The sequence below is a fragment of the Castor canadensis genome, chromosome 1, assembly GCF_047511655.1.
Source record: "Castor canadensis chromosome 1, mCasCan1.hap1v2, whole genome shotgun sequence".
Lineage (NCBI taxonomy): Eukaryota > Metazoa > Chordata > Mammalia > Rodentia > Castoridae > Castor > Castor canadensis.
The window spans coordinates 119,273,231-119,298,315 of record NC_133386.1 but is presented as its reverse complement, the minus strand read 5'-3'; the positions used below and the strand labels follow the sequence as shown (position 1 = coordinate 119,298,315).

General features: G+C 37.5%; 1 protein-coding gene and 1 long non-coding RNA gene across 6 annotated transcripts in view; one reads left to right on the top strand and one right to left on the bottom strand.

The window, feature by feature from the left end:
- The window catches only part of Grm5 (glutamate metabotropic receptor 5), a 479,762-nt gene extending 456,274 nt beyond the window's left edge, over window positions 1–23,488 (bottom strand). Inside the window, exons 1-3 of one of the 5 annotated variants that reach the window (XM_074081467.1) lie at window positions 23,315–23,488; window positions 14,644–14,674; window positions 6,583–7,435 (exon numbers count right to left, since the gene is read on the bottom strand). In XM_074081467.1, coding sequence (XP_073937568.1) covers window positions 6,583–7,243 — 661 coding nt within the window. In that variant the 5' untranslated portion in view covers window positions 7,244–7,435; window positions 14,644–14,674; window positions 23,315–23,488. Of the gene's footprint in view, window positions 1–6,582; window positions 7,436–14,643; window positions 14,675–21,232; window positions 21,454–23,314 lie in introns of those variants that run through there. The other 4 variants (XM_074081476.1, XM_074081456.1, XM_074081481.1 and 1 more) reach the window with 4 other exon arrangements.
- LOC141425049 (uncharacterized) overlaps window positions 20,626–25,085 on the top strand; it is a 90,167-nt gene continuing 85,707 nt past the window's right edge. The window contains exon 1 of the long non-coding RNA XR_012450142.1: window positions 20,626–20,842. This is a non-coding gene — a long non-coding RNA (uncharacterized lncRNA). The remainder of the gene's footprint in view (window positions 20,843–25,085) is intronic.

Sequence of the window (25,085 nt, the reverse complement as noted above, 5' to 3'; positions counted from 1 at the left end):
TCACCTGAAGAACTTATTCATGTGTGTTAGGGGAGAAAGGCAGGGACATCCCCTGAAAACAAAGTAAGTTCCTTCTCATCTTGTCATCATGGGCATGGAGAATTGGGGAGTTAGGATTTCTGGTGTTTCCCAAAGTGGGTAGACAGCAATGGCATCTGAGAAACAGGAAGCAGGTGTCATTTCAGGCATGAATTCCTCACAAGTGAGTCAGAATTCAAGACAGAAACTGTATAGTCTAAAAGAAAATTAAAAGTAGGGAAGTTATTGCCCAGGAAATAAATAAGGAAATATTTCATTTTCTACCAAAGAAAAACAATAATAAATATGTTAGAGGCTGTTGGCTAAGAGCCTGTGGGCTATTCTCTCCAGAAGAAAAGATGAGAGGGAGTACCTCTCTGAACACTCTTCCTGGGCTAACTGTATTTCTTTTCTCATTAACAATGAAGCTTCTGACAGTGACATGTGAATATGGAAGCTTTCAGTTTTATTATCATAGTGGTCACTGCGTTTTCCAGGTTAGGTATCCATAGTCTAATTTAGTGAGGAATCCCCTAAAAGTCTCTGCAACTTCTGATTTTTATATATTGCTACGTCAGTGATAATCAATATAATTATACAACCAAACCATAAATTCAAAACTATCTAATGTTTTCAGAACTTGAAGGAAGTAAAGGATAATTTTCAGTTTCTGCAAAACCTCAGTATGACCCAACAAAGAAGCACTTTTCCAATTTACAGATTGAGAGCAAGACTATTCTCAAGACTAATTTTTAGATAAGCTACTTTATCCATGGTTCCTGCTAGTCATTAAAACACCCAGCAGATCGTTTACAAAGACCATTGCTATTGAGATAAAAGAGAAAGGAATAAAATAAAGTTCTGGATAGAAACTTGGGTTCCAAGTTTCACTCTGTCATTAATTATATGACAAATACTACCAAGTTACTTGAATTTTCTTTCTGTTTTCTCAACTGAAAAATTTAAAAAGGTAGATTTAATGTTTGCCTAACATCTTTCCAGTATTAACATTCCATGAAATATAGTAGTTTGTATTTCTGAAGTATATCCTCAAATTGGTCTCAAATTCCAATACTTTCCAGTGCCTGAAGCAACAAAATTAAACCTCTTTAAGAAGTACTCAGTACATTCCATAGTGACACTTCTTATCTTTGTTGTCTCAATATCATCACAATTTGTAGAAAAGATGAGACAGAGAAAGTGTGATCATGGGTACACCTGAATGTCCATGCTTGCTGTGCACACAATAACTAAGATATGGAATCCTCATTGGTGCCTATCAACAGGTGAATGGGTAAAGAAAATTGAGAGCATTATTGAGCAATAAAGAAGAATGAAGTTCTGTCATTTCAGCAAAATAAATAGAACTGGAGGTCAGTACGATAAGTGAAACAAGCCAGATACATAAACAAAAGTACCACGTGTTCTTTCTCATCTGTGGAAGTTCAAAAAGTTGACTTGAAAGTAGAATAGTAATTACTAGAGGTAGGGAAGTGTATACAAAGGGTTATTGGACTTGATTAGTACACACTGTATGTAGTTATAGAAATATCACATTGAGCCCCATTAATATGTACAATTAACGTGCATTAATTCTACCCACCCCCAGAGCATCAGTGACATTTGCTAAAACAAATTAGCATTCTTATATCATTAGACAGAAATAGGAAATTGAGGAACTACTGCAAACCCAAAAGGGAGTGAGGTGTGGAGGACATTTTTTATTTAAAAAAACAAAGCAAAACCATGAAAAATTACAAGTACTGGCTATTTCACCACACATTATGCTTCATAAATAACAAGCTAGGTATGGTTCTAAGAGAAATTGATCCATTTAGCAAATCATTGTTGAACATTCATTACATGCAAGCACTGCACAAGGAGTTATGCTGGGCATATAAAGTAGTTTCAACTACAGTTTGCAAAAAATTACAGTGTGAAAATCCTGTAAATCATGCATAGTGTACAATATATATTGTTTTGTAGAGGAAAACCCAGCCTAATAATTACTTTCCTCAATGAAATTGGGTCATGTGAAGAGGAAGAATTTACTACTTAAAACATTCAGGCTTCAAGGGAATTCAAGGAACTACCAAATATCCTACATAGGAGAAGGAGTGAAGTACTTTTTCTCTGAAACCTTTATGCTGTTTGGTTCCAAATTTGCATCTCAATAAATGCGTGTTAATAAATTTATTATGTTTTGAGTTTGAAGTTTAAACATGGCAGTGGTATTCCATTTGTTTGGAGAGGAGTTAGAATCTGAAGTCAGTGGGATGAATATGCTTTCTTTGGATTCCATTCTGCAAGCATTTATTATTGCTTACAACTGGGCTTGTAATCAACTGGGTAATGTTTATGGTTTCAGCTGGGCTTAGTTATGTGATTACACTTAGCTATGGGTCAGGAAGGTAATTGCATTGATCTTCATTGAGTGCTCACACATGGTTGATGTCAACAAGCCTATAATGGCTTCATCTGGAACCTTTTGCTCATGCAAAGCAGAGTGGAAAGGAGATGCCTACTTCAACCAAGTTCTCTTGACCAGTCACAGGCCTGTGCTGCATGGGTGTGGAATGGAGCTGTCCAGCTACAAAGCAAATGATGTGTATTCAGAGGGCTCCTTTATATCACCAATACAATCAACCTGCTACACCCCTAAGCAGGCAAGCACCATCCATTCTGTGCCACAATAGACATGTGTGGCAAGGTTTTGAAAAGTACTGAAGCAAAGAATCCTTCAAATTTTCTTAGAGCAGAGAAAGTGCTGACTGGACTGACTGCTTTAAAAGAAGCAATTTTCTTTCTTCTGAGTCATTGCATTGTCCTTTCCACTACATGGTTCAAAGACTGATTTGGACAGCCCTTGAAAATGGTTTATATTCTTTGCTTCTTTTGTTTTAGACTATCATTCTCTTTGCCTAGAAGTTCCAGGCACAATTTCTGTGTAATACAGCAAGCCACAGTAAATAATCACTCCTGCCACCTATAAAAACCCATAAACCACAAGAAACACAAATGCAAGAGACCGACATCAAAGCTGAAAAACACGTCTTCTGTGCTCTCCTCCAGAGTTCTGTTAGGATGCAATTTCTTGAAGAAACATCTTGTGGTAGCTGCCAGGAGAACTGAATGACACTGTGTTGGCATGGGTAAGTATAAAATAAATAGGCAATTTGGAGATAAAATGTTTTTGAAAAGGTGAGAATAACTTTTCTGGAAAATTCTACACTATTCCAGAAAGAGGATTATCAGTTGAGCAAAGGAGGATAAAGAATAAATGATAAAGGACTGGGGGATCTAGGGTTAGAGAGAAGTACCCCAACCTAGCCAGAGAGGAAGACTGGAATAACAACTTTGTTATTTTGTGTAGGACCTTACAGAGGCTTCTTGAGGGACCATGCAACACAAGACCAGTCACCTTGGAGATCCTCCAAGACCTAACAGGCTGTATCTGCTTGACTCAAGCATTTTCTGATGCTGGATGTGAGTTGTGCTTTTTGAAAATCCTTACCATGCTATTCTTATATTGATAAAGTATAAGAAATGATACCACATAACCTCATTATCCAGATCTTTCTTGGAATCAAAGCAAAATAAATACTTTTTAGAATTTAATCACATAAAACAATAATCCAGAGTATTTCTTCCAATCTTTGAGTATTCAATCCTAAAGGTTTTTTCTGCCCTGAATCTGGGTGTCCAAATTTGGCAATACAATTTGCATTGTCTTCTTTTTGCCTTCAAACAATATTTTCTTGTAATTGATATACTGCAGTATGGAAGTTATGTATGCAAAGGCTGTCCATGAGAAGCAAATCCCCTAACTACTATCATGTCCCCTAACTACTCAGATTTCCTATGAGAAGAAGGAACTGTCTAGTTTTGCTCATTTCTGTGAGCAAGTCTATTGATATCCAATTACATGGTTTATTTAACCAAAAAAAACCCTCCCTTAAACAAATAGGGAATACATTAAAAACTGTCCTTGTTTTTTAAATTTAACAAGATCTTGAAGCTCATTATTCTTGTCTCATTACCTGTATAGTTTGTAATTTATTTTAATAGCTGTATAATAACATTATTTGAATTTATCACAATTTATTTGCAGCATAAGTGCACCTAGTACAGGGAAGCTCTGATAGACCATGCTAGTGGAGAAAGAGAGGGCTTTGATGGTAAATAACAGCTTTAACAAAGAATTGAAAACTATTTCTGACTCTTTTTGTCTGTCTTCTTTGAGATTTGATGAAATAGGTGATAGAGCTTCACGGCCCTGACTGCTTAGATTAATGTTTTTCTTTTGTTCTTCTGGAACATGCAAAACAAGGACTGGAACGTACAGATGGAACTGTACTCTCAGACAGAGGTGAGGGAGAGAGCATTGTGACTCTGACCTGGATATGCAGTCTAGGATTAGCATCTTCCAAATAGTGACCAAACACTAGTCCTTTGAAAGCAGAAGGGTCCATTTTCTGATATTTCCACATGTCCTTAACTGAAATCCAGCACTTTTTAACTTTTAACATTTGTCAGTATTTTTCCTGTTGAAATTCAGCCATCAAATTCCATTTCCTTCTCTAAAATTTCCACCATGCTCATCATAATCACAGAGCAAAAGGTGATGTTTTTTTCTCCATCAGTTTACTGTAGAGACCCAATTTCTAACTTTTTCTCACTTTGAATTATTGTTTTGTAAGTATTTCTGCATGCCTCATCCCCTTAGTCAGATTGCAAACCCACTGAATGTTGTGGTATGTAAAACACAGAACAATTCTTCTTAGAGATATCAGAGGGGCTAGCATATATCCATACTTAACAAATAAGTGTTATAGTAATATATCCTTCAGGATTTGATTCCCTGAGGGATTATAATAATATCCTGAACTATAAATCAGTAACTATGAACTATAATCCTGAACATAAAAGAGGTATATATGGATTAGTTAAATTCATTTAAAGCCTTTGTATTTTAAAATGGTAATAAAGTATATGGACTGTTTATATCACTAGATTGTTTTTGAGAATGTAAGGAAACTGGCGTTTTACAAGGAAATCTTAGCATTAGGGAAAAAATGGAGGACATGGGGGTGTAACTCAGTGGTAGAGTTTGCATAGCATGTGCAAGGCCATGGATTTGATCTCCAACATAAAAATGAAAAGAGTAACCAGAGTTTTTTTTTAAGGAATTTTTTCCCAGCAAAGGAAAAAAAAATCAAAGTTCTCCTTTTCCAAACACTTATGCATTACCCTAAATCTCTATATATACTAATCTATATATTAGTATGCCTCTAAGTAAACTATCCATTTGCACATGGTAATTTCCAGAATTAACAGGTCTCAATCCACCTAGAGGCCCATTTTATATTTGTACAGCTCTAAGTATTATGAATGAGTGACCACACCATAAAATCCAAGACATTATGTCACTTGATAATGAAAATTTTTTTGTCTACAGCCATACCACCCTGAATATGCCCGATCTTGTCTGATAATGAAAATTTTGCTATATTTGATTGGTTATTGGTTCCCAACCTCTGAAGTAAAATCACTCAGGTTATTACATTAACTCACAAATGATTTATCACCACATTTTGCAGGACTGGATTGTTTGGACCACATCGATAGGTTATTGCAGAATTTTTTTTTAAATCTTAACTAATCTTCACACTAGATCAATGATGCATGCAACTGTTTTGTACCTTCTTTGGTATTCTATAGTGGTTAAGAAATGCATTTATTGTCCTCGAATAAGTGTTGCCTAGGAAGTGAGTCTCACCATTTGTGACACTTAATCGCTGAAGTTCAAACCAAGCCTATCCCACACAGCTGTAGAGGACAACTAACCAATAGCATATACAAAAGCATTTTTAAAACATTCTGAATGACAAAATTAATTATTATTAACTTATAAAACATCAGATCTTTCTTTTCTTACAGATTTTTTATCATAATGAAGCAATAAATTTCAGAGCAAATTTATGTTGAATTATTAAAAATTATACTTCACAATATGTTCTATACATGAAATATTAATTCATTCTTATCTCCATCTCATATTTGACTATGAACTCTATTGAAAATTAATTGTAAAACTAAACTACTTGCAATTCTCTGTAACAGCGTACCAGGGCTAGAATCTTAGGGAGAGTTCTGATAGATATCTTCAATGCTGCACACACTCACGTGTCCCTCTCTTTAATTACCAGAAACAACAGACAGTTGGAGCAATTTTAAAATGTTAACTATGTTTGGAGTTCAGTGAAGAACTAGAAAACTTAAAAACCTTTGGCAGCAAACATCAGAAAGCATCATTACAACAGAAGTAGAAATAATGCAATACATAATTTAAAACTTTCTATTTAACCAGAGTATGATCACAGGAACTACTATATTAGCTTAAACATATATCCCTGTAGATATCTGCCATCCCATCCCTTTTAATCACACTGATACAATTGAGGAATTCAAAATACCCAAGTTTAGGTTTCCAAACCTGAACTTGTAACTGGAAGGTATTGAATATATCATAAGACACATTCAGTGTATTTGAAGGAAATTTACCTTCTGTGTGCACAGCTGACACATAGGTCCAGTTGTATCTCTTCACTATGTCCACCATGGCTCGTGCTTGCTGGGCATCTGAAGGTACAACCCTCATGAAGTACTTGAAGAGAGTCTTGTCACTCAGATCCATGCTGGTTGCCGAGTAAGCAATCTGAGGTATGTTGAAAAGCTGGAGCAAGTTCTGGACTTGAATGGCCACAGAACTGGAACCAGGCCCAATGACCCCCACTATGGGTTTCTTGGAGCGGAAGGAAGAAGAAGAGCCATCCACACAGCGTACCAACCCTTCTTCTTCTTCTGAAGAAATGAGGGAATCCCTTATAAACTCAATGCTCTGCTCTAGGGCCACAGCCGAATGCCAGCATGAATCCCTTATCTCACAGCCAAGTGTGATGTTGGGCAGGAGCGTGGGGTCTGAATTGATTCTCTCCAGGGTGTGCAGCATTGCCTCCACTCTCTGAATGCCATACTGTTCACGGACTGCCCCGCACTTCCTCTCATGAACTTTGTCCACAGTAGGCTGGTGGTGGACTGAGAAGAGAGCTCCAATGATGATGTCACCTGGCATGTGAGCCACCACCCTCCTCTCACTGGACTGTGCACTCCCACGGACATCTTCTTTCAAAAGCAGAACTGACAGGATCAACAGCAGGACCATTTTAGGAAAGGAGTTCAAGCTAATAAAGATAGCATGGTGGGTGGGGAAAATTTAGGAGAGTTCTGAGAGATATAGTCAAATGATGTCCTGTGTTGAGTGGCACACCAAGGAATTAGCCAGCAGTTTACATGTGTTCTCTAAATGACCACCACCATTAGTTAGATGCATCCATATGATCATGATCTTCAAAACCTGAAAACAAAGAGCATGAATTTTTAGCAGCATAAGTGAACCTAGTACAGGGAAACTCTGATAGTCCATGCTAGTGGAGAAAGAGAGGGCTTTTGATGGTAAATAACAACAACAAAGAATTGAAAACTATTTCTGACTCTTTTTGTCTGTCTCCTTTGAGATTTGATGAAATACGTGATATAGCTTCATGGCCCTGACTGCTTAGATTAATAGTTTTTTTGTTCATCTGGAATATGCAAAACAAGGACTGGAAGTACAGGTTGAGCTGTACTCTCAGACAGAGGTGAGGGAGAGAGCATCCTAGTAGCCAAACCATTCAATGAACAGAAAACTCTAGATAGTATGCACCCCAAAATATTAAACTCTGGTGATCTCTGGGTGATGAGATTGGGATCAGTTTTTGCTTTACATTAAGTTTCTTTTGGCTTTTTGTTTCTTTCCAAAGTTTCAGCATTTCAGTATCAATTATGAAATTATAAAAATAAAGTATTTTTAAAGGGCTGGTTACATACCTCAGTGGTACAGGGCTTGCCTGGCATGCATGAGGCTCTGGGTTCCATTTGCACACGCTGCCAAAAATGGAACAAATGGAACAGAAAACGCCTACGAGCTTCCTCTCCAAATGTAATGTAAAGCAAATTGAATGATCTTCCGAGAAATAAATATGTATTGCATCTAATTAACATATGAGATATAACAAAGAGAAACTGGGACAGGTGGGTATTTCAAGTTAAATGAACTGTCAGAGGAAAAGAAGGTTGGTATGTTACAAAGTAAAATGGCCTCAAAACAAGCAGCAAGTAATTCTGATATTAAAACCAATTTTTGAGAAAAGAATATATACGTTTAAGTCTCAGTTTTGTTATTAAGAAGTATTAGTAAATCATTTAACCCCCCAGCACCAGAATTTCTTCATCTGATAAATGGGGATACTATGTGCTAGGCTGCCCTTACTGTAATCAATATAAGATATCAACTACTCAAATGCTTGGTAAATTGAATAGAGTAATATGTATTCAAGACATGATCTTTTTGTTATTAAATTTCTGAGGGCAATTTGTGGTTAGGTGGTGAGGACAGAAAATTCTCTGGCAACCCACTTGGTCCTCCAGAGAGTTTTCAAAGTAATTACAGAGTCTTGTAATAAAATTCACAGCAATCAGTCCTCTAGCTCTGATTCAGAAAAAAGTTTCCATATCACTAAGGCCCAAATGGCAGGAAGGATGTGTATTCGGGGTCATCCTTCCAAGTGAAAATTCAGGATAGCTATGAATGTAGTCATCTATTTGGTTTAAATTCCCGAGAAGCAGATTTTTTTGCCCCAAGTTTCCTACAGCAAAGTCTAACAAAATTTGTAAAAGAGAGCTGACAGATTAATGATTTCAGTTATTTAAAAGAATTGTGTAACAGACTTATTTTGTATGTTATCATCTCTGCCAACCAAGGCTTTTAAATTGTTGTAAAATGACTAACTCCTTAAGCATTGCCTTTTAAAAACAGGTGATGTTTCTTCAGGAATTTATGCAATTATCATGCCTCTACAAGAATATTAATGGTTTCAAAGCTTATCAGAGCTGCAAAAGTTCCAGTCCAGACACAGCATGAACATAACTTGACACATTTCTAGCCACTACTACCCTTATTTTCACTGTTTCTTCTGTTTCCTACAGTGCCAAACACTAAAATTTTTCAAAAATCTCATCAATGACTAGATGTTCCAAAAGAACAAAGTGTTTGGCAAAAAATCATTTTTGATATAAAAGTTGGCATTTTAGACAAGGGAAAACAGAACAAATTGTTCTGTTAATTTTCTCATTGGGAGATTATCTGAATATTTTCAAATCTTCCTTTCACTTTCCTTGGACTAAATAACTAGGAACAATGCTTATTCTCATTTTCATGTGAATTATGAAACATAATTTATAAATTATAAATAAAAATAAAAAATGAAGGAAAAGGAACACCTCATTAAATCCAGAATTAGTGAGCAAACCCAATGACAAAATAGAACTCATTTTTTTTTCTGCAAGACCACAAAGTGATACAAGAGACTAGAAGTGACCCATTAAACTTATGAAGATGAAATATCAATTCCACACATTTTGGAGGGTAGTTTTAGACAAATCCTATATATTGAAACACAGTTTGCATATTGAAGCACTGAAAGATTACCTTCCTCGTATACGTTAAATTAATTTATTCATTCAATAAAAAATAATTCAATAATTAATGTAATAGCAATAGCCACAAGGACTAATGTAAAAAGTACAATGATGTGTGTTGATAGTTGTGCTCATTATTTTTCTCTGAGTACCCATCATGCCAAAGACATTCATACACTCTTTTCACAAATTTCTATGGCCTGCTTATGTTATAGCTCTATCCTGGGAAATGAGTATTCAATGGTATACATGTGCCACATACTCAAGGACTTTATAGAACAGTACTATAACAGGTAACACTAGCTGGCAACTAATGGACACAGAGAACAATGAGAGGAAGCTGGTCATGTGGAGACTGGGGCTAGAACACAAAGAATGGAAGGGATGGTGGTATCACATGATGTTATAAATATAAGAACGAGCAGGGACCATGAAGAATCTCCTAGACTCTTACACAGAATTTTAATGTTAATTTCAAAGGAAAGTCCTTGAGGAAATGTAAGCCAATGACAGGCAAAAGTCAACCTTAGGATTATTCTGACTGCCCATTTTTCTGGATAATGCATTAAAGAAATTTGATTGGAAGAGTCTTATAATAATATCTAGTAAGGGATGGTAGTGTCCTGGTTATAACTGATAGCAGTAGAAACAGAGAAAAGTAGACAAAGTTGGATATATTTCCCAAGTAGAACCCACTGGACTCAATGGTGGAAGAGAATGGATAGTAAGGCAGAGAGAAGAATGAACGTCTTCTCCCATGATCTAGTTCAAGAAACTAGAGTGTTTTGGTACCATGGACTAGAAATGGGACAAAGTGGAAGTTAAACAAGTGAGAGGCAGAAGAAAATTAATGATTTTCCTTTGAACATGTTAAATTTGAGATGTTTCTGAGGAATCCAGATACAGATATCATATATGTAAGTGGTATCTGAAGTATGACTTAAAGGAGAATTTTAGATTTGAGAGGTAAATCAAGCAACAAATGTACAAAATCTTAGGAATCCATGAAACCGCCTGGAGAGCAAGTAAAAATCTAGGAAGAGTGATGCTAAAAAATAAGACCCAGTCAGAGACCAGGTTTTTGAAAATCCAGCTAAAGAAAAGAGGCAAGTCAGAAAGTAAGGAGACAAACAAGAGCATGTGACATCATGGATAGAGAGTTCTAGGCACTTTATATTTCAGGAATATGTTGTGTGGAAAAAAATGCATGTGGTTCCATTGGAAAATATATACTCTATGTGCATTGCATAGTCTGATGATGTATAATACAACAAAGGGGTGTGTGTGTATGTGTCTGGAAATGGCCCATGTATATCAATAATCTTTGTAAGAACCATAAGATGTAGGTATTATTTTATTAGCTCTATTTTACAATTGATATAAGATTGATAGATTAAAAACTAGCCAATCACTTAGGAAGTAATAAAGCTAGTAACAACTGTCTATCTCTAATGACTCAAAAGTGTACTCTTTTCACTCTCCTCACCCCTTCCTATAGGAGAGGGAAGAACAAACTGCATGAGAGTAAGAAGGGCCACCCAGACTCAGTCTGAACTTCCTAGGAATAGATAAACCCACAGAGCAGTCCTGAAATCTAGATTGAAGAACACACCAGAAAAAAACATAATTCATCATCCAGAAGGTGCAAGTGTATATTGGTATCTTGTATAAGTGTGTTTAAATTGTTCTGTCAGCCATCACCAGATTATGAAGCCAAGATACTGAAAAAAGTACATTTTGAAATAAATTACAATATAGAAATGTGGCAGAAATGTGCCATAACATAGCTTATTATAAGACTACACAGCAAACCGTTCAGTGTGTCACCAAAACACTAGAAATTAACAGAGTATAAATTCCAATAGAGCACTAGAGGCTACATCACATCTATCACTCATTTGCCCAATAAACATTCACTGAGTAACAATTCAGGGTCAAGAATTCTTCTACACCCTGAGGATTCAGTTATGAATACAGTAGACCTAGGAGTTGATAAAAATCTAAGGGAAGTGGTTGTCAGATAATAAACAAAAAAAAAAAGCAAGTAAAATTGTCTATACTACAGAGTTTTGATCCTTAAAGAGGAATAAACATGGCAGGGAAGCAAGATAGAAAATGCCAGAGATAAGAGAAATTTTAAATTTTGTGGCCAAAGAAGTATAAATGAATAAGAAACATTAGAATAAACATCAAAGGAAGTGAATGAGTGAATCATGAAAACATTTAGGAAAGGTAAATGCAAATACAAAGTCCCTGAGACCGATTTTTGTGTAGTGTGCTGAGGACTAGAGAGAGCTGTGTGCCTGCAGTGAGTGCAATTGTAGAGAGAAGCAGACGGCCAGTCTGTGAGATAACATGGTGGTGTTGATGCTGTTTAGACTTTAAAAGACTTTGACTTTAACACTGCATGAGAATGTTTTTCTGGAAGGGTTTTCAGCAAAGAAGGGTTACAATCTGCCTAACATTTTAACAAGAATAAGAGTACAAAGCAGAAATCTATAGCACTAATTCAAGTGCGAGGGATGACAGCAGATGAATTCAGGAGCTGGAAGCGTTGGTGGTAGAAGCGGGTAGGATTCCAAATATATTTTGAAGGTAAAGGTAAAAGGTTGTCTGTCAGATCTGACTTGGGAGGAGAGGGAAAAAAAACAAGCATCAGTGAGGTTGCTTGTATTCAACTTGAGCCAATAAAAGGTGATATCACATTGTGGAGGGGAAGAGACCAGTCTTCATCACTGTTGTGTCTGAAGACAACAGTTTTGCCATATCAAGTTTTAGACACTTACTAGAAACTCAAGAAGAGATATGGAATAAGCAGCTACATGAAAGAGAGTGAATTTCTGGAGAGAGGTCTGAATTGAAAATAAAAGTGTGGGAGGCATCAGTATAAAGATATTCTTTTTAAAAATGGATAAAAATCACCTAGGAAGTAGCCTAAATTGTCAGAGATAAATGAACAAATGAGCAAGCAATTTTCAAAACAGAAACTTTCTGTCATAAAGTGTGAAGGGCAGTAAATTATGAAGTATTCATGTTGTACTAAGCAAAAATAAAAAGGCCTGGTTTGATTTTCACAAGAAATATCATGTGTAAGTATGCTTGCATACAGAAAGAAAAGAAACATACACACTAACATTGAATTTTAATTTGTTCTCCAAATTTCTAAATTTACTAATGTATTTGTTTTTTAAAGTTTGGGACTTAGGAATTTGTCTTCTAAATTTCTGTCCCAGCCTTCCTGGTGATCTTGTCTCTTCTCTACTTGTTCCTCTTTGGGAGTCTGTTAGTCTCTTAGTAGACTTCTTTGTTACAATGACTTTCTTCCTGGCAGTTCTGATCATTAATATGCCCTGTTTCACTGGCCTTTATGGCAGAGTTATTAAGAGGATAGGCTGGAGTCAAGCATAGCTGAGTTCGAATCCTGTCACTGCCACTTGTTGGCTATGTGTCCTTGGGTACTTAGCCTCTCTGAGCCTGACACCCTTATTGGTAAAGGGCATGAGAGTGTATCTACCTCAAAAAGTTTTAATGAGGATTGAAGGAGACAGTATTTTAAAATAACGTCTTTTCAAAATCTTCCCAGATCTCTCACCTTGCAGTGTCTGCTCTGTCCTCTTAGCTCACATAACATTTTTATCTGTACTTTCTTCTAATACTCATCACTAAGTTAATATTGAAGCTATTTATACATGTTTTCTCTTACAACAGATTTCAAAACCTGTTAAGGGTTAAATCTATAGCATTTGATATGATCCTTGAACAAAATTTAAAGTTTGATAACTCCTGCTGAATGCACAAAAAAATGCAATGAATTGCCCCCTGGACCTTTTATCCAACTACCTGACTGAAGTTCCAGGATAGTACTGTCTACCTATCCCAGAAATTCAAAAAGTATCTTATGAAACTCCATCTGGGCAATGGGTTTGGGCAACAGAGGACCTCATAAAGTGAAACAAGGGCTTGTACAATCACAGAGAAAAACCTTAGCATTTCCCCATCAGCTTTTCAAAATGTTAAGGCAAACAGCATCGCAAAACTAGAAATAGCCCTGGAGACTATTCAGTGTAACTGACGCCCATGGACACTGATGATTTGTAGCAGCCTGGGATCAGAATCTAACAAAATTTCATCTCAAAGTCCAGTTTTAATCACATTATATAATGTGGTGTCCTCTCTTTTATAATTTTCCAAATATAAAATTTTATGTATTTTCATATCAATGGAATATTAGTCTTATATCTCTCACAATAAATTTTTGTTCTTCACTATATAATACACTATAAATATCTTTCTATATTTGTTCATTTTGATGATGGGGACAAAGATAATGAGAATTAAAATATACAGATGGGGCTTGGATGTAGCTCAGTGTGAGAGCATTTTCCTAGCATGTGCAAGCCCCTGGGTCCTGGGTTTTATCCCCAGCAATGAGGAAAAGTGTGTGTGTGTGTGTGTGTGTGTGTGTGTGTGTGTGTGTGTCTGTGTGTCTGTGTGTCTGTGTAATTTATAATATGTTAGGCACTTTGCTTATTGCTTAGTAGTTCATACAAAATGATTTTTAATTATCATACAAACCAAAGAATAAATAATGTATGCACAGTTTACAGGTGATGGATTTGAGGCTAAGAGAGACACAGTGCCTTGGCAAAGACTCCCAAGCAAGGGAATAATGGAGCCAAGATTCACATTTAGAACATCTATTTCAGAGTACTCAACGTCTGACTATACCGAAATTTATTTAAATATCTCCTACCATTGGATATTAAGGTTGTTCACATATTTTATTAATATCATAAACAATGTACTTTACTTTCTTTGGAAGTATTTATATAGCACAAACTCCTAAACATGATATTGATTCCATAAATGCCTTCACATTTTAAAATCTATCTGTTTAGATTTTAAAAGATACTAACAACTTTACTCCAAAGTCTTTCTCTTTACCCTCATTAATTTTGGCACCACCAGAGGCCAGAATTGAGGACCTGCTCTCTCTTGATCCTATATATGTTCATGAGGAAGGCCATTTGTACAAAGCATTCTCACCTTGAGATCCACTGATTCTTTTAACAGAAGTCTGGGAGAAGAAAAGAAGAGAAAATAATAATATTTATTTCAGTATAGAGAGTCTTTTCTTTTCATTGTCATCTCACTTCCACCTCAACAAATACAACTAAGAATGTCTGATTAGCCTCATTTCATATATAAGAAAACACTCTCAAAAGTAAAGTTTCTTAGGTTATGGCTTTTAGGCTGTAAGGGTGATATCTTGGTTGGGAAAAAAGTAGCAGGCTCAAGGTATAGATAATGCAATGGCATTAACTCATATAATGACAAAAAAGGGCCTTCAAAATGGTATAGATTATAGCCTAATAACATGGAGACTTTTAATTCATTCAAAATGGATAAACATGAATAGTTCAACTTGCATGATATGTTAGTTCAAGGCCCTAAATTCAGAAGCATTAGAGTGCTTTATTCAATGTTATATTACTGAGCTCATAGCATAGTATCATTAATCACTACCACCATCATAGAAGACAATAGACAAAAATGATAAATATGCAAAAATATTTTACCTTAAACACTCATGCAATCTCATGTCCTAAATGAGTTATGAAAAAAAGATATCGGTGGATAGACTTTTCTGTAAACAGCAAACTATATGGTAATCAGATTCACAGCTCACATTGCCTTTTATTTTCAACAATCTTCTCATATGCTGGCCATATTTCTGGCACAGATGTCTCTTATATAACTTAATCCTCACACAAGCAAATCACACAGCTCAGGACATCAACACTAGCATGATTCCTTCTGCCTGAGCAACAGCCTCATCACAAATAGGCAAGGGTGTCAATACTGCACATGCCATAGATGAATTTGATGTATGTTTCAGAAAACAAGTGCATACCATAGATAAGAGACAGGCTGAGGTGTGATGATACTGAGACCCTTAGAGTGTAAGGAAAGCTTGTTTGTCATGACTGTCTAAAGCACACATCTGTAATCTTGTAAACAAGAAAGAACAGATTCCCCTCTATTTAGCCCCAGGATGAAGAACAGGCCGTATTTTCTTTGACACCCCCCCAAAAAGCCATAAATGGTATTGTACAAAGATGAAATCTGTAATTTTATGTATTAGCTTAAAAGTGCTGGCAGCAGAATAAAGCTCACTAAATCACTGTAAATCATTTAAACGAGTGGTTTAGTAGTCCATGAAGACCTGAAACAGCCTCCTGCAGTTCAGCAATAAAAATAATGCAATCCACCATTTTTAACTAGTCTCAATTTAATTATCAAGTAGGGACTTTAGAGTTCTACCCACTTTGTAGCCTTCAGCTATTTTCACATTATTTATGGCATTCCTCTAAAGACTGTAAAGCATGAATGCTCCAATTAGATCACCTTTCATTCATCAGCTGCTTCAAAATGTGGTTTTCCATTTCTATAATTTGATCTCTATTTACTTATTAATAGCTAATATGTATTGAGTCTGTGATAAAAATGTATAAGCATTACTTACTGTAAGCCTCACAACAACTCTGTAAGGTAGGTATGATTACTCTTTCTACTAATGCATCTAGAAATTGAGGGTTAGAGGTAAAATCTGGTAGTAAAAGTCTCACACCTATAATAAATGACAGAATCAGGACAAGAACTCAACTATTTCTGGCTCCAAAGCCTACCCTAAATATAATCACATGACAATGCCTTCCAAAGAACCAAATTGTTTTTGTTATTTGAACCCTACATTTTAATTGCACAACACGAGGAGATCTGCTTTCCATTGAACTTTTATGTAATTCCCATCAATTGTAGTAAAAAGTCATACAAATAAATCAAGTGATTATAAGCAACTCTGCTTATGGGCCTCATGTAGATCAGGGTTTCTCAATCACAGCACTATTGGCATTTTGGATTAAATAATGTTTGTTGTGGAAGGCTGTTGTCCTGTTCATTGTAGGATGTTTAGCAGTATCACCTTTCACTGCCTACTGAACAAAGAGAACAACAGCACCATTTCCCAATTGTGATAGCAAAATATATCCCCAGATGTGGTTGAATGTAATCTACAGATCAAAATCACTTTCAGTTGAAAACCACTAATTCACATGAAAGTCATCCTACCAAGGTCAACATCATCATCAGAGAACAACCAGAACCAAGTCACTGGATACATCAGTCCCACACAGTCATTCTCTGAAAGTTCCAAATAGTACTAAGGAGGGTAGGTTGGAATAGGCTTATCTTATTTACTTTGATACTTATTTCTGTATTAACTTATTTCCAAGGTTACAATTTTAATTTGAGCAAACAAAAACTGTGAGAGTTAAGGAAGATATTCACTTACATTAACTAAGTCTAGCTCTGAATACCCACAAATTACAACAAATGAATGTGAGAAGAGCCTATGACACAATTCCAATATCAAAGGCTGCTTTAATATGAAATATAAAAATGATTATATTTTAACAAGATGATAACAATAACTATTTTAAATAGCAATTTATACATTTTTCCAAATCTCATTTTATTGATTTATTTTAAAAAATAAGGAACAATATTATATTATTTACCTCCATATCTTTAAAAAATTCTGCTACATTATGTTAAGGCAGATTGATTTTTAAAAATATTTTATTATCACAAAATAGAGTGTAAGCAAGTTTCATCCTTATAGTGTACTGTTATTTTGAGCTTTTCATTTTCCTCACAAAACTTATGCTCAAAAGTTTAAAATCAGTGACCTATAAGCATAATTATTGTGACAATTAGTCATTAGAGAATTCTTCTTATATCTAGTATCTTTATAAGACCAACATAATGACATCTACATAAAATATGTGCACTTTTTGCATCTAAATCTTTCCTTGCATTTCTTGAATAGCTTGTCTAAAAACATAAGATATTTGAGACAGCAGTTATGTACCATTTTGATTTCTGATTATTTCCAAACATTTGCATGCTTATTTTTAAATAATCTTGGATGCTTGATGAAAAAGAAATGTTGCACACTCCCTGTGGAGAAAGAAAGGTCTGCTGACACAAAATTAGTAGAATTCAAAAAATTGAGATATATATCCAAGGGGCAAGTTAATATTATAGAATAAGACTTGGTAATTAGATGGCCCTGCATTGAAATACTTGCTATGTCATATTATAAACTGTGAGACATTGGACAGGTTATTTATTCTCTTTTAGTCTCACTCTTGGTTTTTAAGTCCACAAAATAAAAAGAATGTGATTCATAGGGTTTTGAGAAGATTAAGTTTAATAATATAGGCACTCAGAAACATCTGATACCCAAAGGCCTGTGTATGATAAATGGTCATAAATAACATTTATACACTGTTCACTGAGGGTCAAGCAGTTACTTAGATTCATACAATTAATTCATTGTGCCTACTCACTGACACGAATCCATTTTAACCTGTTCCCTGTTTTAAAAGTAAGGAAGCTGAAGTATAGCAATTTAAGTTCCTTGGCAAGTTCACACAGCTAGTCAACCACAAAGCTGAGATTCACACTCAAGCAATCTGGTACCACAATCTGCATTTCCAATCATACCACAACTCACAGATCACTGGATATCAAAAAGAAAGAACTGTATCATGTGTAACTGAACCATAGTTTGCAGTAGCTTTCTATTGTGAAAACTGGGTCTCTAATTCCAAAGAAATGATGTGTGTGTGTATATGTACATTCACTGTTGTTTCCCTTTCCATATTAGGTGACAGTGAAAGAAAAAATTCAGTTTTCACAATAGAAAAGTAAAAACGAACAATACCTCATACTATTCATATGCTTCATGTGGTGCCTACTATGGTTAATAAATTCAGTTATTAGAGCAAAGATGAGTCTATGCTAAGACTTTTGATTGGCATCCCTTCTGACTAAAAGTACATAAACTAAACAAGATCAGGACTGGTAAAATATAGATTTTTCCTCATCTCTATGAATTTAAAGAAAATGAAAACAACCCTATGATGTAACATCTTATTGAAATATTCTTAACCAACTGATACAATGAAATATCAAGATAATATTTTCTGATTTACAAATAATTGAAAGTTCAAAGTCAAAATTTAAATGTTCTTTTCTTTGGTTATGCAAATATGAAATAAGAATGTTTTTGTATGTCCCTATGTTTATTTTGTCACCTCAGCTCCCTTCACTGACTAAAATGACAAATTTGGGATTAGGATTAATATTATTCTGAATATGAAAAATAGCACATATTTCCAGACATGAATGGAATATTCAAGCACCAAACAAACCAACTTAGCTTTTAACATTCTTCACATATATTAGCATACATCAAAAGATAGTCTCAATTACTTTATAAAATGTTTATGCTAGATTTTTCTATTTAAATAATATAGTTAGAAATTATATATGTACTTAATTATAAATTAAGTATAAAGTAGCATATTTAAATATGTCTCTTTCTTTATCCCATGAAAATAGAAAGCCTTGGATAAAAAGGGTATCCAGATAAGGGTAATACCTTTTATGATTAATTTTATCTAATATTTTCCACTTGTATTGCCTTCCTTTTATTGACATTTTTTATTTGATTTTGTATCTAAAATATTCTCACCATTATGTAAAAGACAATATAGTAATATACTTTTAAGACATATTCAACATCTTTAGAAGAAAAATTTAAGAAAAAGAATTATCAAAACTCTTTAGTCACAAAAGTAAACATGCTTATTGAGGTAAGGAAATGAAAACAATGATAATAATCAGAGAAAATGGTATGTAGTTACTCAAATATCTCCGAAGTCTGGGTAGTCTGTGCTGTGTGGACATGGTACCTATGGGTGAACTTTCCATTTTTTCCCTGGTGTCTGTAGTCATGTCCATAAGGTGTATTATGACAGAGGCTTGTGTCTAACTATTCAAGAAAAGTGACCACCTGGTCAAGTACTTGGACTTTAAAATGCCATTCCTTCTCCATCCCCCCCAAAAAATCTCAGTATGTCCATTTACAAATGAACATTGAGGAGTTTGGTTTCTTTTTGAGCATATAACCCACAGGCTAAACATCACTATGTGATAGCAAAAAGCTCTAGGGACTGTAATTAAATTATCTAGATTGTATATTTTTTCATACAGAGTCTAAATGATGAGGAAAAGCAAAGGAAATGGTAATTTAGAAAGTGTTCAATGTACATTTCTATCCCTTGAACTATTGAAGGATCTGTCCAGAGTGCTGAAAAGGTATCCAAGAAGGATGCAGACTTGGTGGCATGCATGTTTCTAACCTGATGAGTCCAGGAAACAGTATTTTCAATTTCTAAGCCACTGATGCTTTGAAATGGAAGTTGGCATCCATAAGGACAAAAATAACCACAATTGATCCTTCAACGTGCAATTAAACAGAAGTAACAAAAATTAAAGGAGAAATTTCCCTGCACTCCATGAAAGGAATAGCATAAAGCATACCTAAAAGAGATGGAATATCTCAGCACTTAAAAACTCACAATAAAATGTCAGTTAAGTCAATGGTTTCTACAGACAATCCTTGCTTTTACCCAACTGGAGGAAGGGGACTCACTTTGCAGAAGGCAATGCTTCCTGAGTTGTTCCAATCAGTCAACCTGCAGCCAGCACTACAAACAGAGATTATCAAGCTCAGTCCTAAGGGATTCCACAGCAATAAAATATCATGTAGGGAGTGGAAGAGAAGGGAAAAGGAGAAGCTGCCTTTCCACTGGCTGTATCAATTTCCTTTCAAGAAAAGCTGGTTCAGCTGAAGCAGCAACAAGATTGAGCCTAAGTAAACACAAGTACTTGTTACCCTCTCCTCAAAGTCCCTTTCCCCCCAGCACCTGCTCTGAAAGGAAATATGGGCAATCATAAATTCCAGCTAGATGTGGGAAACCTGCAGGCGAACCCATCACTTCTCTCTGAGAGGTCCCAAACTCAGGTTAGGCTTGGGTACCAGATAGCCTTTGTACTGGTGGAATTGCCCTAGAAGCTCTCAACCAAGTCTCTGTAGCCTGGTTCCTTCCTCTGCATACTGCTCATGTCTCTGCCCTGGGGTAACTAGCAAGCTTTGTGCCTGAAAGGAAGGGAAAGATGCATCCATGAGAGAAGTACGAGCGGGAGGGTTCCTGGGGGCGTTCACACAGAGGCATTCTAGTTCGAGTGAAAGAGATGTGTTTTCAGCACCACCCGCTGTCCCCCCTCTTCCTGCAGCAAAAGCCACTGGAGACCGCGACCCCATCTAATGGTAAGCAACTCTCCTTCCTTCCTTTCCATCTCTACCACTGGTTTTCTCAATTTCCAGCCCTTGGGTGACTGGGGAAGTACAGGCTGCATTTGAAACCATGCGCCTCTTTCCTTAGAGAGCAGGAACTCGAATCCGAAGGCATGCAGAAACCCTGTCCAAATCCTTCAGCTCTTCTCTCCTTTACCCCATTGCTCCCGCCTTTTCCAACAGGTTTAATTAACCAAGGCCATCGCAAATGGAACAGACATGAACCTCATCGTCTCTGGGCGACCCTGCTCCACCCACTCCCCCTCCCCCAAACCACATTGTGAGCTATTCAGCAAGCTAAAACCTCCTAAATCCTTCTCGGGCCAGGGGACACCTGGGCAAACAGACACTTAGCAAGCTTACCCCCCTGTCGGCCACGCAGCGGGTAATGAGAAGCGGTCTAGCTAGCCCCCAGTAAAGTTGGACCGCAGGGATCAGCGGGGCAGAGCCAGTCTTTCCAGTCCTGGGCTTCCCCCTACCCCAAGATGATCTCAAGCTCATCCCCTGCGCTCAGAGCGCAGAACAGCCGAGCTGAGGGCGAGGGCGGCGTGTGCAGCAATCTTCCCGCTACCAGAAAGGGGGGAAGGGGAGAAGGGGAGAGAGCGGAGGAGGGAGGGGTGGTAGTTTGTATTTATAGAGAACAGAGTTCTCTGCGCAACTTTTTGGTGCCACCAAGTGGCACAGTGAGTTCCTTTAAGAACACTGACTTGTGGGCAAATCTGGATGGGTATACTAGCTCCACAGACACATGCTAACATGGTTGGGGAGTTGAAGGCAGCCCCCCAAGATTTGAAGTTTCTCATGTTCACCACCTCAGTATCTGGGGTGCAAATCCCTAAATTCTAAGCAAAAAGCTACATTGAGAATGAAAGGGTACCTGTGCTTTTCTTAAGTCAAGTGAAAGAGGTGTCAAGAATATGGGAGATGTCAGTTGCCTCCTAGAGTATTGAAACCCTTGTCCTAGGACTTCCTCTCCTTAATCTTTCTGCCCAAATCACAATACATTCATATCCGAGTCCAAAACCTTCCCCCCCACACACCAAGTATCTAGCCTTTAAAAAAATGGGGTATCAGTTTTTCTTGTGTCAGAGTCAGTTCTAGATAATTTTCCAAATCCTCAAATTCAAAAAGCTTCATAACTTGTCATGGAACACTTTTTTCAAGTGCTATTAAAAAAAAAAAAAGCATGTGACTTTAGGCTCTGTGGATCTAAACCTCCCAAAACTCCAGATTCTTTTGGGTGTCTGATTGTCCTCACTCATTTCCCCAACAGCACACCCAGGATCATTCAACTGCTTCTCATACTTTGAAGCAGAGTGCCTTGAAGCTTCCTAAGCCATATTTTCTGGGTGTTCTTTTGTATGTGCAGCTCTTTGAACCCATACAGTCATAGACAGTATTGCAGAAAAAGCCTCTCTACATTTTGCAGATGGAGAAACTGAGTATGCAAAAATTAAGGCACTTGTTCAAGGTCATATATTTTCCTAGATATCAACACAAGGACTGCCCAGTGTAGGATTGAATGAACACGGTGATGCCAAATCTGACTGCCAGACTCTTTCTCCTATCTTCCTACACAACCCATTCAGTCATGTTCAGCTCCCTTCTCTTCCCTCTTTCTCTCCATATTCCTCTCTGTCATCCTTTGCCAAAGTTCTTTAAAGGAATCAGGGGTAAAGCTGTCTTCCTAGCACCACGGTTAAGTACATGAACATGAGTGTAAAGACGTTCAGAGCTGCAGGTGTGACCCCTTAAAATGTTCCACAGTTCTAGCAAACCTCTCTCTCCTGGTGTTGTGGTCATAGAAGTGTCATTTTAGAAATGTAACACTGGTATTCACACTCAGTTATGCCCCTCCTTTGCTACCTTTTGTTGTTGTTGTTGTTGTTGGCTGAAGCACCAGCAAGTGCTCTTGTATTTGCCCCTCAAAGATGGAGAAGCCCCTCCCTTTAAACGCACGCTTTCCATGCACATGTGTCAGGATGAAGAAGAGAGAGACAGAGAGGGAGACAGAGAGAGACATGCAAATGCCTCCTTGGCTCAGACCTCTATTTTTTCCCCCTTTGATTTTTTTAGTTTGTTTTCTATGGAATGGAGCCCACTTAAATCCCTCACTTATGCAAATAAAAACAAAATGATGTTCATAAACCTCTCATTGGAGCGATACCGCTGTAGCCCTAGCTCCTGACTCAAAATTCATGTCCTATTCACAGGGCACATGTCCTTGCAGGGTGACTTTACTAAACTTACAGGACCTCACACTGTCCCTGGCTCCACCAGTCCTCCACCTGCCCACCACCTGCCCTCCTGGGTCCCTTTAGCCCAAGCTCCCGCCCCTTGGCTGTTCACTCCCCATGCCTGCGCTGGGGGAGGGGCTCTGGCGGCATCCGACATCCCTGCTGGTAACTCTCCAGATGACAGAAAGAAAAACCGCGCTGTGCTTACCAGGTGCGCGCCCTGAGCCTTGCGCCCCTGGCCAGCCGCTCCTTGCGAGCTTCCTGCGCTTTCGTAGCGGCCTTGGCTGCTGCTGGAGCGCTAGTGGCGGCGATGGAAGCAGGGGCGGCAGCCAGCAGAACGGCTGCGGGGTCCGCGGTGGCGGCGCTCGCTCACTCGCTCGCTCGCTCGCGCCAGCGCCGGAGCACGTGCCGCGCTCGGGCAGACGCAGCTGGAAGCGCAGCGCAGGGCTGGCTCCGACTCCCGCAGCGCGCGGCGGGGGCGGCACACGCGCCCTGGCTCGGCGGGTGAAGAAGGGTCCAAAGCCTGGTGGTGCTTAGGCGAGGAGGGTTTGGGTTCAGCCTTGGGCTGCCTTTTCTAGATCTTCGGATTCCCTCTAGGAGCCAGGGAAGGAGGAGAGCTGTGCTGGGAGGCGTGGGTGGTGTGTCACTCAGAAGCCTGGGGAGCAGGTAGATAATAAGCTTCTCTCTGAAGATGTCACTTAAACTCCTGACAGTGATTGGGAGAAGGGGCGTCATTGCTGGAGGGCTGAGAGAGAGAAGGAGTCAGGGAACCCCAAGATGAGTCAGAGGTGTGAGTGGTTAGAAAGAATGGTCTCTTTAATGATATTACTTGTTAATAGTGCCATTTTGCATTTGTCTGCACTCCTTACAAACGATTCTTCCAACATCCTTTACAGTTTCTTTCTCTGTAGCAGTTAAATGCCTTTTACTTCCGCAAATGACTTTACTTCCTTTCTCCAGACACACCTAGAACTGCCCACGACTGCCAAAAATGCTAAGGTTATCTTTAGATTACAAAAAAGGAGGTCATTTATGCCTCTGAAAAGGAGATTGGTATAAAATGCTTTTATGAATTAATTTAAAGAAAAGAAAGACATTGCTGTAATATTATTATTATTGACAATATGCTACCTGAGGTGACGTTTGGGAACCAGGTGCTTGTAGGAGCTGCATGGAAGATGAAAAGATGAGGACACTGTAATCAAGGGCATTGGGCCTGATCATGCATTGGTAACACTTGCTATTAGATTTCCTGCCAGAGCCTTGACAATAAAGCAAGTTATTCGTTGAGAGCTTCAGTTACTCAAAAATAATGTTTAGAAAAAAAAAGAAAAATAGATATACATCTACCAAACCTTGTTGAAAATTACAATAATATATTGTTATTTGTACTAAAGGTGGCATTGATAAATTTTGATATTCTTTCATTATAATCCAAAAAAAAATTTAGTACCCTCTACAGAGTCCACCAGACCGTGGTTGATCTTTCTGAATAACAAAAAAAATGAGGAAAATTGAATAGAGAAAATTCAAAAGTGAGAAGAAAGAATAGCTTATGACTGGAGGATTCTGGTGGTACAATTAGGCCTGATGAATAAAGTGGGTTCTTTAACCCAGTTACCTGGGGCTTTGTCAATGAAGAGAAGGCCATGCATTGGGTCTTTGTTGTAGGATTATCCACATTCCCCAGATTTCTTCATCATTGGAGCTGGAACTACATGAGCAAGTTAAGTGTACTGGACCTATGCAAGGAATTCTTAAACATTTCGAATTCCTACACAGTTTCCTTCCCTGCTGTCTCCAAGGGTTGTGGAGAAGATGGCGTGAGATAAGACATTCCAAAGCATGTCAGAAATCATTTTTAGAACTCTATAAATGTAGTATCCAGTTTACCAAGACATGTCCACTTCCTATCCTCTAAAAGCAAAAATGAAAAAGGAATTCCCATGTTGAACGATAACAAAGTTTTCAGGTGAGAA